Source organism: Peromyscus maniculatus, chromosome 5 (genome assembly GCF_049852395.1).
Source record: "Peromyscus maniculatus bairdii isolate BWxNUB_F1_BW_parent chromosome 5, HU_Pman_BW_mat_3.1, whole genome shotgun sequence".
Taxonomy (NCBI): domain Eukaryota; kingdom Metazoa; phylum Chordata; class Mammalia; order Rodentia; family Cricetidae; genus Peromyscus; species Peromyscus maniculatus.
In genome coordinates, this window is record NC_134856.1 from 22,476,586 (window position 1) to 22,492,937 (window position 16,352).

Genomic DNA, 16,352 nt, shown 5'->3' on the forward strand with positions numbered 1-16,352 from the left:
ATGGTTTGTTGTTTTTAAGACAGGGTCTTACTATGTAGACCAGCGGGGCTTGAACTCACAGAGACCCACTTCCTTCCTTCTGAGTGCTGGATTAAAGGCATACACCAAGCTGACCTGGGCTTACTGTGTGTTTTGAGAGTGTCTTACAAAGTCCTTGAACTTGTAGATATTACATGTACACCCACCACTCACGCCTAGCTTTTTTTTTTTTTCTTCAAGTTTCTTTTTTAGATTTTTTTAAAAAATATTTTTATTTTATTTTATTTTTTTGGTTTTTCGAGACAGGGTTTCTCTGTGTAACCTTAGCTGTCCTGGAACTCCCTCTGTAGCCCAGGCTGGCCTCGAACTCACAGAGATCTGCCTGCCTCTGCCTCCCGAGTGCTGGATTAATGGTGTGCATTACCACCGCCTGTCTTCTTTTCAAAAATTTTGAGTATGAGTATTGGCCTACATGCATGCTTGTGCACCAAGTATGTGCCTAAGTATGTCAAATCTCCTGGTTCTGAAGTTACGAATAGTTATGAACCACATGAACCAAACTGGGTCCTTAGAAGGAGCAACAAGTGATGTTACCTTGCTGAGCCATCTCCAGCCCCCACACCCATCTTCTAAAGTTGTGTGTTATGCGGAGATTGATGCCCTGAACTTCCCCACAGCCATCAAATCACATACACATACAGCAGTTGTACAAACTCCAGGATCCCAAGGCACGGGTGGAGGCTAACCCAATCATAAAGCCACCCCCTCACACCTACACAGATATGAGCACATTTCCCTTGACTTAGGAACACAAAGTGGTGGGGTGGGAACAGGGTGGGCTCCTGCAGAACAGGAGTGATTGAGTGCGGAAAGACTGCCAGTGTTCCCATGGTAATGGGAAACGGAACTCACACAAAGGGTGTTCCATATCCAATGGGGAGGGGGAGGGAGTGGTGTCCTCTGGTTGTAGAACCCAGGGTCTCCATCCCAGCTGTGATGACTGGATCAATGTCCAGATGTACAGGCTGAAGGGGATGGGCTGGGGTCCAGCTGTGGCCTTGGGGAGAGGTTGAGTCACTCACTTCCCAGCAGTACAACCCAGGCTGGGCCCAGCTGTCCTTGAAAACAAGTAGGAGGAGGTGGGGTCCCCAAACCAGCTAGAGGTTACTGATCCAAACTTGCAGAGTGGGGACCCTTGGTTCCTACAAGTGGGAGCCTTCAGACCTCTGTAGACTTTGAGGTTCACCATATCTAAAATGTGCTGGCATCCTTCTAAATATGAGGTCAGTCCCAAAGGAAAGGCTGTGGCTCTTTTTGCAGAATTAAAGGTACTTATGTCCACAGCATGGCTCCTTGGTTGTGAAAACAGACAGCAAGTCTTCCCAGCTGCAGACATCACAGCCTCCTTTTCTTCCCTGTAAAAGGTACGACTCCCTGCTGACCCAAGAGAAAGGTTACAGCTCCTTCCCCAACAGAGAATGAAGTGCCTTCATTTATTTTTTTGTTTATGTATTTACTTACTTATTTTGAGATAGGGGCTCTCTATGCGGCCCTTGTATGGACCTTGACACAGTAATCATTTGCCTCTGCCTCCAGAATGCTGGAATTACAGGTAGGTACCATCCCACTCAGCTTCTAACCTTCATTTAAATATTTATTTATTTATTTATTTATTTATTTATTTATTTATTTATTTATTTATTTATTTGTTTGTTTTTTTCTTCCAGACAGGGTTTCTCTGCTTAGGCCTGGATGTCTTGGAATTCTCTCTATAGACCAGGCTGGCCTTGAACTCAGAGATCCACTGGCCTCTGTTCCCTAGCTTCATTTAAGTCTTGACTTCCTGAACATCTAGGATGCCTATAACATCAAACTAACATTGGAACAATTTAAGTCACCCTCCCAACAAGGGCAGTGATGGTGCACACCTTTGATCCCAGCACTCAGGAGGCAGAGGCAGGTGGATCACTGTGAGTTTGAGGTCAGCCTGGTCTACAGAGTGAGTTCTGTAGCAGCTAGAACAGAGAAACCCTGTTTCAAAAAACCGAAAAAAAAAAAAATGAATAGAAAAGCCAAATGCATAAATAAATAGTAAGTCATCCTTTCATACATAAATACCTGGATTCTCAGATTTCTTCTAAACTTCAAAATCCCTGCAACTCTCCAAAAACCCTCTGCAATCACTCCAAATTTTTGTGTCCCAGATGTTAGCCACACATTCTTGTAATAGTCATGGCTCCTGGCTATGGTGTGTGTGCGTGTGCGTGTGCGTGTGCGTGTGTGTGTGTGTGTGTGTGTGTGTGTGTGTGTGTGTGTGTGTGTAGGATAGCATAGCTTTGTTTCTGTTTTGAGGTATCCACTCCTCTGGATGTAGGATGGGGGAGCCAGCAGCAGCAGCTCCCATGCCCACGGGAAGCCAGTCCAGTCCCAAAGCAAGTTCCTCTCTATCCCTCTGCACAGGTTCCCAGAGACTGGAGTCTGGAAAACAAGACGTGAGGGGTTGTGGAAGTGTGAATCAGCCTCCAAGCTCTCTGGTGTGTGCAGCCGAGAGTTTGAGTGGGTTGTAATCGAGTGTCTGAGGTAGAATGACAATTCTCTTGTAAGACTGAGGGCAGGAGGCTGATGTCACTGGGCTCACCCCACTGGGATAGGGTCGCTGGATGCTCAATGCGCTGAATCCGGGGACTCAACATCGCCCCCCCCCTCCCCCGAGCCCGCCCTAAAGCAGAGCTGGCTGCGCCCTCCCTCTGGGTACATCTAATAGCCTCTAATTACAGCATATTACCCCACCCGCCTGCGGGGGAGGGGCTTTCAGAGGACCCGGGGGTCAAAGGGCGCGGTCTGGGGCTTTACCGGTCCTCAAAGCTCGTGTACTTTGTAGCCGTTTTTTACTCATCTACAAAACGTGGAATTTGCAATTTTTAAAATAACCAAGTTTCTAAAATTAAGAAAACAAACAAAAACCGGGGAATTAAAGTAGCCCTTGACTCCTAAGGTTGCGGAGGACATTCAATCGTCTAAATCTACCTATAGCTTAATGTAAAGACTGCAAATAGTAAGCACTCCACAAATGATGTCTTGAGACTATTGTTAGCAATTGATTTGTTTCTTTTGAGCCCTCAGCGATCCTCCAAGCTGGCTCAACCGGTGGACGCACCCTTTTCCCTGAAGGTTTACCTGCGGCTTGCGCGCCCCCTGGTGGGGTTCAGGAGACTCGCAGCTTTGGCCCGGCCAAGTATTTTCAGACAAGAAGATGCTGGAAGCACTGGCGGCCGGGAAGGGGCGGGGAGCTGCGTGGAAGGCGACTCCAGGCTGGGCAAGTGGGTTTGTCCTCTACTCAGGACCCTTCCTGCTCCCGACCAAACCCGTTCCTCCTTGAAGGATCCAGCGTCCCTGCTCCGGGGAAGCCTCATGTATTGATCTCTCTCCGCTCTCAGAAAGAAAGGCTCGGGTCAATACGCGAGGAGTCCTTTCCGCTTTGAGGGAAGAGCACGAATGTGCCCCTGAAACTGGGAGCCGCAGATCCGCCTTGGGAGGATCATGAGGACCACTCCACCCCGGAGAGGCCACGAGGAGCCGAGGCCACCCCTCCCCTCGCCGCGGCTGGGCCACAGCGACCCCTGGCGGCAGAACGTGTACCCGCCCGCGTCCCGCACCCAAGATGGCGAGAGGGCGGGGGGGAGGCAAGTGCTCGCGTTTGGAAGAGATCACGTGTCCGGGGCGGGGCCTGTGCCGAGGGGGCGGGGTGGAGCGGGGCGGCGCTCTAGGCCGAGCGGGAGGTCTGGGCTTCGGGCGCTCGCTGGTGGCGGACCCGGAGGCTGCTGCTGCGCGCCGGGGCTCCTTGGCCCGGATCGAACTCGATCCGGAGCCATGAGTGTGGACAAGGCCGAGCTATGCGGGTCTCTGCTCACCTGGGTAGGTCTGGGGGGCGGGGCTGGGTCAGGTGTGTGCCCTCTCTTCTTGCCCTGTCGTGGTCTTCTCTCCTCTGTCTGGGTGCTGGAAGGAGGCATAGGTCGTAGGCTTGCCGGGCCGTTGGACTCTGACCTGACCACCTGCCCCTGTCACGTGGGCAGGCCTGAGAGGCAAGAACAGGTGAGGCCCCGCCCTTCTGGGGCACAGGCCTGGTCACGTGTTAGCTAGCAGTGGGGACCAGGTGACTCTGGTAACGCCCTGACTTGGACTGGCATGGCAGGGTTTGTCCGGCTAGGTGAAATGGGGCCACGCCCCCTCCTGCCCAGGTGTGTAGAAGCCACGCCCCCGCAGAGTTGATGTAGCGGAGCTGCAGGCTGGTGCCCTCCCAACCCTGTAAAGTGTCTGCAAAAGAAGTGTTTCAGATCTTGAATTTTCATGTTGCCCCTTCCGGCCCCCTTTAGTTGCAGACGTTCCAAGTTCCACCTCCCTGTGCCAGCCCCCAGGACCTGAGCAGCGGACTCGCCATAGCCCATGTGCTGAATCAGATGTGAGTTGGGTCTGAATGGGAGGATCCCCAAGGGCTCCCCAGCCAGCTCATCCCACCTTTCCGCCCCTAGAGACCCCTCCTGGTTCAACGACGCATGGCTCCAGGGCATCACAGAGGACCCAAGTCCCAGCTGGAGATCGAAGGTGACAGGTGGACTCATGACTAGGGAATAACTAGAGGATGGACTTATGAGGTGATCGTAAAGGGACAGCTAGACACATGTCCTGCATAATGGACAGGCAGACCTGCCAGGAAAAGGGCCAGATGTCTGGTGATCAGCAAGCTATTTTTGTTCTTTATATTGAGCACCCACAGTAAGATAAAAACTTCCCATCATTCTTGTGATGTGGGCAAAAAGCATATACACAAACAATTGTTAACTTTCCAAGAGGTATGGTGGCAAATGCCTGTAATCCCAGCTATTTTGGTATGGTGACTATGGAGGATGGCAAATTCTCCATCAGCCTGGGCAATGTAATAAGATCCTGACTCAAAACTTTTAAAACAGGGCTAGGAATGTAGCTCAGCAATAGAGAATTTTCTTACCCTACACAAGGTCCTGGCTTCCCTCACTAGTATCAGGGGGTTATAGTGGGAGTGGTAGCCAGGCCAGGTGGCATACATGGGATCCCGGGACTTAGGAGGCAAGAGGATCAAGAACTCAAGGTCAACCTTGGTGGATGCATAGCAAACCAGAAGTCGTTCTGAGCCACAAGAGATGCTGTTTCAAAAAAAAAAAAAAAAAACAACAAACAAACAACAAAAACCTGGGTGGAGGATGGCTTAGTGGTTATGAATACTGCTCTTCTAGAGGACCTGAGTTCAATTCCCAGCACAGATACTAGGCAGTTCTGAACCACCTGTAACTCTAACCCCAGGAGATCTGACACTTCTGGCCTCTGCAGGCATACACACACACACACACACACACACACACACACACACACACACACACACACTAATTTAAAAAATAAAATAAGCCGGGTGTTAGTAGCACATGCCTTTAATCCCAGCACTCAGCACTCGGGAGGCAGAGTTCAAGGCCAGCCTGGTCTACAAAGTGAGATCCAGGACAGGCACCAAAACTACACGGAGAAACCCTGTCTCGAAAAACCAAAAACAAATAAACAAAAAATAAAATAAATCTTAAAAAACAACAACAGTGGGGTGTTGCAGCACAAGCCTTTGATCCCAGCATTCAGGAGGCAGAGGCAGGGGGATTCTGAGTTGGAGTCCAGCCTGGTCTACAGAGTAAATTCCAGGACAGCCAGAGATACACAGAGGGAAACTCCAAAAACAAAAACAAACAAAGAAAGGCTATATGACGTGGGTAGGTGCTTTCTTGAGATGGGCTTATCTCCTCGTGAGACCTGGAGAAATGGTTTTCCATGCCTGGGGAGCAGTGACTGCAGATCCTCAGGTGGGAATGAGCTGAGGAGTGAATGAGCAGAAGAAAGGAATGGATCAAGACCGGAGGACGGAGATCACCTAGGGCCTAGCAAGCCAGGGAGGCAGAATGGATTCTCTCTCTCTGGCTTTTTGTGACAGGGTTTCTCTGTGTAGCCCTGGTTGTCAGGAACTTGTTCTGTAGACCAGGTTGGCCTCAGATTCAGAAATCTGCCTGCCTCTGCTTCCCAAGTGCTGGGATTAAAGGCAGAGGCCACCATGCCTTTCTGTTCTATTTTTAAGTACTATGGAAAGACACAACCTGGCTCAGCCATTTAGAAGCTCCCCCTAGTTTCTTGGGGAGGAATGGGGTGCAAGCAACAAGAGCAGGAGATGAAGGGCTGGGAATGCAGTTCTGTGGGCAGCAGCTCGCCTGGAGTCCAGGAGTGAGGGGCAGGAAGCATGGCTCAGTGGGGGAGCCCTGCTTAGGATATGCTATGAGGGTAGGGGAGTGGCCTCGTGGGAAAGCCCATGTCTGCCATACCTAAGGCCCTGGGTTTGATCACCAGAAACCCCCCCCACCCCCCGCAACTCCCCCAAAGGTGGGAGATGAGAAGCAATGGGTACAGGCATCCAAGTGAGATATGACATTAGTAGTGCCAGGTAGTGAGAAACCACTGGATTCTGGGACTTGTGAATAAAGATGGTGAGGTAAACACCGAGGACAGGCAATGCAGGTCAGCCCTAGAGGAGAAGGATATTTAGAACAGGACCAAACAACTAGGGGATAAGCAGGGAAAGGAAATTGAAGGGGGGGGCGAGTGAGGACAGATTTGGGGGCACTGCTCTAGACCTCCATTTGTAGGTAACTCCTTGGCCTCAACAGGTCAGGAAACTGGAGAAGATCTTACAGAGCTTGATGGAATACTCAAAGGATGTGAGTACTGCAAAGGGGTTTGGGACTGGGTTAGGAGTCAGTTCAATGTGTCCTGACGTCTCCTCTGTGTGTTCTCAGGTCCTGGGGCATCCTGTATCCGAACAGCACCTTCCAGATGTCAGCCTCATTGGTGAACTCTCAGATCCTGCAGAGCTCGGCAAACTGCTTCAGTTGGTACTGGGCTGTGCTATCAGTTGTGAGAAAAAACAGGGTATGAGGAGGGCTAGAGGGGGGAGTCGGAGCTCCCAGAGGACACCTGGGGACCTGTGCTTCCTCGCCAACCTGTGTCTGGTCTCAGCCTCTCGCCTCCACCTTCATCCCCAGAATATATCCAGAGAATTATGACACTGGAGGAATCTGTTCAACATGTAGTGATGGAAGCCATCCAGGAGGTAGGTGAGAGCATCCCTTGGGGCAATCCAGAAGTGTCAGGGGAGGGGACATTGGGCAACTGGGCACAGCTCCTGCCCTGCCTGGTAAGGTCTGTCCTCTGCCTAGAACTCAGAAGTTCCACATCTCTGTATGTTGGCTGTAAGTCAGAACCCTGTAGCCTCAGAAGTGTTGGCCTTTTTCTGCATTGGAGGGAGCCTCTTGGCAGGACTTATCAGGCTAAACTAGCCTTGGGGAGGGGCAGGAGAGAGGTTCCTTGGCTGATCCTCAGAAGCCTTGAAGGTTCTATCAGAGAGCCTAGCTCATCACAATGCCCCCTTCCACAGCTCATGACAAAAGACACTCCTGATTCCCTGTCGCCGGAGACTTATGGGAACTTTGATACACAGGTAAAGATAGAAAAACTTGCTAAAGGTCGTGACCCCGCCCCTGCCTCTGATTCTCTGGCTGCTAAGGTGGAAAGGCTTGTCCTTATGTAGTCCAGGCAGCAAGGGTGAACTTTAGATCTTCCTGGCTCAGCCTCCTTGTAGCTGGGATCACAGGAGAGCATCTGATAAAGGGCTTGTTATTCTTTTTTTTTTTTTTTTTTTTTTTTTTTTTTTTTTTTTTTTTTTTGGTTTTTCGAGACAGGGTTTCTCTGCGTAGCTTTGCGCCTTTCCTGGAGCTCACTTGGTAGCCCAGGCTGGCCTCAAACTCACAGAGATCCGCCTGGCTCTGCCTCCCGAGTGCTGGGATTAAAGGCGTGTGCCACCACCGCCCGGCAAGGGCTTGTTATTCTTAAGCTTAAACGACCATCTCTGTTTCTCCGGTCTTAGCTTCTTGCCTTGCCCCATCTCAGGGGTTAGAAAATTACCGTTCTTCCATCCTCTTAGGACTCCAGCCCACTCTTAGATCTTAGGGTTCCTTGACCCCTCCCCAGGGCCCCTGGAAATCACAGCTTTTCTACTTCCTCCCTTCTGGAGCCCCAAGTCCTTCATCTCCCACCTCTTGTCCATCTCCTCAGTCCCGAAGATACTATTTCCTGAGTGAGGAGGTGGAGGAGGGTGATGAACTTCAGCAACACTACCTGGATCTGGAACGGCAGGTGGGTGAGGCGGAGGGGGTGAGGTGGAGGGAACAGGGCCACGTGCATAACCTACCTACATAAACCTACCTACATAAAACCTGGTTCATGCTCCAGTTCACCTGTCTTCCCCGCCCACAGCTTGTGCTCCTTTCGGAGGAGAAGCAGAATCTGGCACAAGAGAATGCTGCCCTGCGGGAGCGGGTGGGCCGCTCGGAGGTGGAGAGTGCGCCAGGCCTCACTGCTAAGAAGCTGTTGCTCCTGCAGTCACAGCTGGAACAGCTGCAAGAGGAGAACTTCAGGTATGGTCAGCTGGGGTGGGGGGCGGGGCACTGGGGCCAAAGGGCATCCTTCTCATGTGTCTTTCCCCTGACACCCCAGGCTGGAGAGCAGCCGCGAAGATGAGCGGCTGCGCTGCATGGAGCTGGAGCGGGAGGTCACTGAGCTGCAGCAACGGAACCAAGCCCTGAGCAGCCTATCCCAGGAGGCACAAGCGCTGAAGGACGAGATGGACGAGCTTCGGTAGGCAGCAGGTCCTGAATGCCCACCACACACCTGCAGCGTTGGCACAGGATGCTCTCCAGTGCTGTGGCACCTCCAAGTCCCAAATGCTAAGTGCACTGGCACACCATACCTCCTAGGCTCCCCCATGCCATCCTGAACCACACAGCACCGCTAAGATGTAGTGGTATTTGCTCCGCCCATGACTTCCGGCCATATGGCTCAAAGGAGGTGGTGCTTCCTGCTACACTAAGGCCCACTACAGAGAGACCTCCTGGATCCATGGAGCCCCCTTGGTTTTACAGTGTCATTAGCCATCACCCGACAGCACAAATACAGCCCCTCCATTAATATTTTGCAGACCCCACTGCACCATTTGGATCCCATCATGCCCCTGGGTTCCAGGATGTCCTCTAAGACCGTATCATCACAGCTCCCTGTGAACCTTCTGTGCCGTCTGTATCTCCAAAGACCTCTCCTATAACCCTATATATTCTCAGAATGCTAACACACCCAGTGAACATCCCACCTCGCTTCTGAAGACTCCTGGGAGCTCCCCACGACCCCAAAGTGTCCTTATCACTCACTCTGTTATCTCAGAAATCTCTTCGATGTCTGTGCATTTCCACTTCAGAGAACCTTTCCTTTATAACCTGTTACCCTAATGACCCCTACCAGAACTACAGACCTGGCTGACACCTTCATCTTGACCCCGAGTCCCTCAGGCTGAAACCCTTCCCTGCCCAACATCCCAGCCGACCTCTGAAATTTCCACTCCCCATGCCTTTCTCAGGCAGTCCTCCGAACGCGCAAGGCAGCTGGAGGCCACTTTGCAGAGCTGCCGTCGCCGCCTGGGTGAGCTGCGGGAGCTCAGACGGCAGGTGCGGCAGCTGGAGGAGCGCAACGCGGGCCACGCGGAACGCACGCGGCAGCTGGAAGAGGAGCTGCGCCGTGCGGGATCCCTGCGTGCCCAGCTCGAGACCCAGCGCAGGCAGGTAAGGCAGGGAGCGCCACCCCATAACGGCTGGACCCGGCACTCTAGTCCGCTCCCAGCACAGCTCTGTAGCCGTCCCTCTTGTATTACTGGGCCGTGCCCTCTAGACGCGCCCCTCCCCTGGCTGGGTTTGTAAGCCCCTCTGCTTCTCTTGAGCACCCTTCCTTCCAACTTCTTGTTACCACCTCGTCCCTTCTGGCTCCACCCCTTTTCTGGCCCCACGGGGTCTTCTGCCCCTCCTCCTCTCTCTGCTGTCCTCACGCCTCCCCTTTCCCCCTGGTTTCTCTGTGTAACAGCCCTGGCTTTCCTGGAACTCACTCTGTAGAACAGGCTCCCGGGTTTTGTTTTGTTTTGTTTCCAAAACCGAGACAGTTATCCAAGTGTGGGGACGGGCGGGTATCCTGATGGCCGGGTGATGTACAGGGCAGCTGTGCATCTCTGTCAGGTCAGGGGGATGAGGTTGTCTGGGGCTCACTCGCTGCCCCCTACCTGCCTCTGCCTCCCAAGTACTGGGATTGAAGGCATGTGCCACCACTACCCGGCCACATAAATTTACTTATAAATTTATAAATAAATAATTAAGATCCAGTTGGTGGTGGAGCACACCTTTAATCCTAGCACTTAGGAGGCAGAGGCAGGTGGATCTCTGAGTTTGAGGCCAGCCTGGTCTACAGAGTGAGTTCCAGGACAGCCAGGGCTGCAACACAGAAAAACCCTGTCTTGAAAAAACAAACACATGGGCAGTGGTGGTGCACGCCTTTAATCCCAGCACACTGGAGGCAGAGGCAGGTGGATCTCTGTGAGTTTGAGGCCAGCCTGGACTACAGAGGGAGTCCCAGGAAAGGCGAAAAGCTACACAGAGAAAAGCCAAAAAAACAAAAACAAATAAAAAAAACCCACAAAAAAACCAAACAGTTTATGTGTATGACTGTTTCCTCTGCATGTGTGCCTGGTGCTCATGGAGGCCAGAAGAAGGCATCAGATCCCCTTGGACCAGAGTTACAGACAGTTGTGAGCCACCACATGGGTGCTGGGGATGGAACCCCTATCCTCTGGAAGAGAGAACCCAGTGCTCTTATCCCTTGAGCCATCTCTCCAGCCTCTAACTTCCCTTCTTTTCTTAAGTTACATTTTATTTATTTTGTGTGTGAGTTTGTGTATGTGTGTGAGTGTGCAACCGGGGTTCAGAACACAGCTTGCAGAAGCTGGTGTTGTCTTTCTGCCCTGTGGGTCCCAGGGGTGGAGCTCAGGCTGTCAGGCGTGGTGGCTTTCATCTGCCAGTCTCAGGCCCACTGCTCTCCTGCAGGTGCAGGAGTTACAGAGCCAGTGGCAGGAAGAGGCCATGAAGGCCGAGAAATGGTTGTTTGAGTGCCGGAACCTAGAGGAAAAGTGTGACTTGGTGACAAAGGAGAAGGAGGTGAGGCCCTCCGCCCAGGCTCTGCCTGTGTGTCCTGGGATAGCCCATCTCCCAGGAGGTCCAACGGGCATCTTGCATCCTGTCCCTGTAGCGGTTATTGGCTGAGAGGGACTCCCTGAGGGAGGCCAATGAGGAGCTCCGCTGTGCCCAGCTGCAGCCGAGGGGATTGACTCAGGCTGGTGAGTTTCAGATCTGGGTTGGGGTGGTCTGGGGCTGTACTTTAGCCCCCAAAGATGACCCTTGAAAAGAGAACCCCGGAGGGTTGGGGATTTAGCTCAGGCCCTGGGTTCGGTCCTCAGCTCCGGGAAAAAAAAGAGAGAGAGAGAGAGAGAAAAGAGAACCCCGGGACAGAGACTGTGGGTGCACAGAAACCTGAAGATTTCTTGTTTTCTTCAGACCTCTCGCTGGATCCTACCCCTTCTGGCCTTGAAAACTTAGCCGCAGAGATCCTACCTGCAGAGCTCAGGTATACAGGGACCTCTTAAGGCTCTGGACCCATCCAGGCTCGGCTCTTCCTCAGCCCCACTCTCAGAGTGCAAGCCTACCATTCCTCTTGGTTGCCTGGTTTAGGCTTCGTGTTCCTGCTTCTGCTCTGGCGCTTCTATTTCAAAGGCTTTTCAGTGCACGAATTAAGTCCAATCCACGTAGCTTCGCTTCAGATGCAAAATTCCTACATCTTAGCTCTGCTTCCTTTGATCTGAGACCCAGGTTCTTGCCCTGGTATCCCTGGAGCCCCTACTAGGTCCAGTTCCTTTTACCCTGTTCTGGTAACCCCCACCCTGGCTCCTACTGTTTCCGCAGCTGGATGCAAGTGTTCTAATCCTCGCACCCCCACCCGCGCACCTCTTTGGAGCCCCGCCCACTTTGATTTCCCTCCCTAGTCCTCCTTCCGCCAGCCCACGTCAGCCCCCAGAGCCTGAGGCCCTGGAGCCGGGTCTTCAGTACTCCTACCCCAAGGCTGGCTGGGCTCTTTCCAAGGCAACGTTCGACCCAGAGTTTCACCTGTTCTCAGGGAGACGCTCCTGCGGCTTCAGCTGGAGAACAAGCGACTGTGCCAGCAGGAGGCCGCGGACCGGGAGAGACAGGAGGAGCTGCAGCGCCACCTGGAGGAGGCCAACCGTGCACGCCATGGGCTGGAGACGCAGCACCGGTAAGAGCCCCAGTTTGTTTGGAAAGGAGAGCTACAGGCAGGACCAAGTGCGAGTACTGAGTACCCTTCCCACCAGGCTGAACCAGCAGCAGCTGTCTGAGCTGAGGGCCCAGGTGGAAGATCTACAGAAAGCCTTGCAGGAGCAGGGGGCCAAGGCAGAGGACGTGAGTGCCCACCTCCTCCCTGCCTGGCCCTCGTAGTGCCCCCCAGTAATCTTCCTTTCTTCCCAAACCCCTGCTGCCCGATGCCCGATGAAGGCCACTGTGAGTACCATGGTCCAGGGAGGCACCCCATCGTTTTCAGACCTGTCCCCCACCCCTCACTCCCTGCCTGCTTCTCTCCCCCCAGCCCACCCTGCTGAAGAGGAAGCTGGAGGATCATCTGTAAGTGCAGAGAGCCGTCACTCCTGGGGTGGGAACCCTCGGGGCGAAGGTGTGGAGAATTGTGGGTGAGCAGAGCCAGTCAGCTAGGTCAAGTTGAGCCTTTATTTTGAGACAGGATGTCATATAACTGAAGCTGGCCTTGAATTCCTGCGCTCCTGGCCCTCTGCCTCCCAAGCGCTGAGGCTGCAGGTGTAAACTCTTAAGTGTGATCTTCTGTTTGCTTTTATGTATTTGTTTTATGTGTGTGAGTGATTTGTCTGTATACCTCATATGCCCATGGTGTCCAGAAGAGGGTCTCCCACCCCTGGAACTTGAGTTAAAGGACAGTTGTGAGCCACCATGTGGGTGCTGGGAACCATATTTGGGTCCTCTACAGGAACAGCGAGTGATCTTAACCCCTTCCTTTGTTTTATTATGAAACAAGTTTTCTCTGTAGCCCAGACTGGCCGAGGCCTTGTAATCCCCCTGCCTCAACCTCCCTTCTGTGTGTTCATAGCATGTGCCATTATGCCTGGCTCAGAATCTCTTTTAGAAAAAGTAGGAGATGTGGTATGGGCCTGTGATTCCAGCACTCAGGAGAGACGGAGGAGGGCAGGAGTTCAAGGCCATACTGGGTTATGTGAGACTATCTCAAGCTAAGGGAGGGGCAGATGGTCAAGGCAGACATGGACTGCCCACTTGACACAGGGCAAACCCCCGGCCAAGCGACCACATCTCTGACTTAGTGGTAGAGCACTGGCCTTGTATCCACAAGGCTTTGGGGTTCTATTCTTTTACCACAAGAAGTAAAAAAATAGAGACAGCCCTTGAGCTCAGTAGTTAAGGTCACTTGCTGGTCTTCCAGAGGCGCTAAGTTTGAATCTCAGTCCTCATGTCAGGTGGCTCACAATCACCTGTAAATCCAGCTCCAGGGAGCCCAGCGCCCTCTTTTCCCTCCCCAGGCACAGACACATGTGGTATACACTCAGATCCATACAGACACACACAAATAATAAATCCTTTAAAAAAAAAAAAAAGAAGGCCCCAAACAAAATACCAACCCTGGCTGCTGGGTGGAGAATGAAACTGAGGTATTGAAAGTAGCAGAGGATGGCGAGGGAAGAAGGGATGGATGACGAGGACCGGACCAGACCAACTTGGGGACCATGGGGTGGGGAGATAATTAGATAGAGCAAGGAGGTCTTAGTGGCCATAATGAAGCTTCTGACTTACTGGGACACCACTAGGAGAAAAGAGAAGCCAGTGGGCTGGAATGTGTATCTGCTATAGAGATTCAGCCTAGAGTTCAGTGAGGTGCTGGGGTGTGGCCCAATGGTAGAGCACTTGTGTAGCATGGACAAGGCCCTGGGTCATATCCCCAATACCACAGATGGATGGATGGAAGGACGGACAGACAGGCAGGGATGCCAGTCCAAGGTCATCCACTTCTTCCATGCCCACAGGCAGAAGCTGCATGAGGCCGATCTGGAGCTGCAGAGGAAGCGCGAATACATCGAGGAGTTGGAGCCTCCCACCGACAGCAGTAGTAAGTGGGGTTCAGCAGTAGCCAGGGCTAGAGGGAGCCCAGAGCGCAGCGTGCAACTCAGAGACCTTGTTCTGCAGCGGCGCGTCGGATTGAGGAGCTGCAGGACAGCCTGCAGAAGAAGGATGCAGACTTGCAGGCCATGGAGGAACGCTACCGCCGCTATGTGGATAAGGCACGCTCGGTAGGGATGCTCGGTGTCCCCTGGGCCCCTCCTGCCTCAGGTCCTACTTCCTGTGCTTCCCATCAGTTCACATCTCCTGCCAGTTGTACACCCCTGCCCTCAGCATTCACACCCTTCACACCACACCATGATATATCACAGGCTTTGCATGGTGCTGCTGCCAAGGGCTGTCTGTCCCTTGCACTCCGTGTGTCAAGGGGTCTGCAGAGAAGCTTTGGGGCATAGCTCAGTGGTAGAACTTCTGTCTTAGATCTACCAATGAGGTTCTGGAGATGTGGCTAAGTGATAGAGTGCTTGTCTTTAATCTACTAGCTGGGGGCTGGGTATGTGGCTCACTGACTGTACTTGCTTAGCAGGCACGAGGCTAAAGCCAAAGCAAGGGGCCTGAGTAGTTCAAGTCTGTCTGTGTTCCCAACTATTCTGCAGGGTTAGGCAGAATGGACAACAAAGAGCCAGGCATGGTGATATATACTCCTTTAATTCCAGCACTAGGGAGGCAGAGGCAGGTAAATCTCCATGAGTTCAAGGTCAGCCAGACTGCATACAGAGACCTTGTCTCAGATAGATGATAGATAGATGGAAAGAAAAAGATCCAAGCATGACTCAGAGGAAAGAGGATCTTAAGTTTGAATCCTGATCTGAATGAGACCCTGTCTTTTTTTTTTTTTTTTTTTTTTTGAGCTGAGGATTGAACCCAGGGCCTTGCACTTGCTAGGCAAGCGCTCTACCACTGAGCTAAATCCCCAACCCATGAGACCCTGTCTTAAACAACAAAACAAAATAGTGCTAGTGATATAGCTGTGTTGCCTGGCATGTAGGAGACCTTAAATTCAACCAGTCCCCAGGCCTGCAGAAAGTCACTGTCATTCTAAACATGCTCACTCTCTCGTGATTTTTTTTTCCTTCTAATCCCTAGGTCATTCAGACCCTGGAACCCAAGCAGCAGGCACCCCCTGGGGTGTCCCAGGAACTCCACACCCTGAGGACACAGCTCTGGGAGCGAAATATGAGAATCCGGCACCTGGAGGTGGGTAGTCTCATCCCTCCATGGGCCCTCAGCACACCCAAGCCCCTGACTCTTGCTTCCCTGGCAGATGGACTATGAGAAGAGTCGGAGTCAGCGGGAGCAGGAGGAAAAGCTGCTCATCAGTGCCTGGTACAGCATGGTGAGTGGGCTGCCTCCATGGCTGGTGCATCTGGCTCACATGACTTAGGTAGGCTCACTTACTCCGTGTCAATCATACCGCCTCTCTAGGGCATGGCCTTGGAGCAACGGGCTGGGGAAGAACAGGGTCCTGCCCACGCCCAGTCCTTCCTGGCACAGCAAAGACTGGCCACCAATGCACGCCGAGGACCCCTGGGACGCCTGGCTTCTCTGAGCCTTCGTCCCACTGACAAGCACTGACAGACCTCAACTTCCGCTGCCTGCTGGAGTCCTCCACCTCATGTGGTGGTACCCAGCTTGGGGCCTTGACCCTGACTGAGGCTATGGCCTCTGCCCCTTGCTTCCTTAAATGGGAAAGAAGGGGAGAGGCAGCAGCAGGTGTAGGCCTATTCTTTTTAACAATGTGATTCTTCTCCTTGATTCTTCTCCTGGGCCTCATGGACTACCTGGGAAGAGCCTGATTTTATATTTGAAAAGAATAAAGACTTTAAATCCGTCATGAATGGACTCTGGACATCATCATGAGGAATAAAATGTCAGCTAGAGTCACAGGCCATTGCTTTTAAGAAAGCCTTGTCTTGGATTCTTTTTTCTCTTTCTCTTTTTTTTTTTTTAACTTTTTTTTTCTTTACACATATGAATGTTTTGCCCTTGTATATGTTTTTGAACTATGTATGTACCTGGTGCCCATAGAGGCCAAAAGAGGGCATCAGTTCCCCTGAAACTAGAGTTACGGATGGTTGTGAGCCATGATGTGGGAGTTGAACCCTGGTCCCTGGAAGAGGAGCCAGTGCTCTTAATCACTGAGCCATCTCTCCAGTC

At 52.3% G+C, this 16,352-nt stretch overlaps 1 protein-coding gene across 3 annotated transcripts; it reads left to right on the top strand.

Moving 5' to 3' along the window:
- The first annotated feature begins 915 nt into the window (after nucleotides 1–915).
- Hook2 (hook microtubule tethering protein 2) lies at nucleotides 916–16,100 on the top strand. 3 transcript variants are annotated; one of them, XM_006998370.4, is made up of 24 exons: nucleotides 916–1,591; nucleotides 3,103–3,299; nucleotides 3,417–3,894; nucleotides 4,353–4,438; nucleotides 4,509–4,581; nucleotides 6,711–6,761; nucleotides 6,840–6,972; nucleotides 7,086–7,153; nucleotides 7,478–7,540; nucleotides 8,155–8,235; nucleotides 8,356–8,516; nucleotides 8,596–8,736; nucleotides 9,509–9,710; nucleotides 11,016–11,126; nucleotides 11,218–11,305; nucleotides 11,523–11,592; nucleotides 12,139–12,276; nucleotides 12,353–12,440; nucleotides 12,625–12,659; nucleotides 14,102–14,184; nucleotides 14,262–14,365; nucleotides 15,282–15,392; nucleotides 15,460–15,531; nucleotides 15,621–16,100. In XM_006998370.4, exons 3-24 carry the CDS (start codon nucleotides 3,520–3,522, stop codon nucleotides 15,768–15,770), a joined length of 2,484 nt encoding a protein of 827 aa, XP_006998432.2. In that variant the 5' UTR covers nucleotides 916–1,591; nucleotides 3,103–3,299; nucleotides 3,417–3,519; the 3' UTR covers nucleotides 15,771–16,100. The 3 variants fall into 3 exon arrangements, with proteins under 3 accessions (XP_006998432.2, XP_076427988.1, XP_076427989.1); XM_076571873.1 differs by lacking the exons at nucleotides 916–1,591; nucleotides 3,103–3,299; nucleotides 4,509–4,581 and having other exon boundaries at nucleotides 3,731–3,894; XM_076571874.1 differs by lacking the exons at nucleotides 916–1,591; nucleotides 3,103–3,299; nucleotides 6,711–6,761; nucleotides 6,840–6,972 and having other exon boundaries at nucleotides 3,731–3,894.
- The last annotated feature ends 252 nt before the right edge of the window (nucleotides 16,101–16,352 follow it).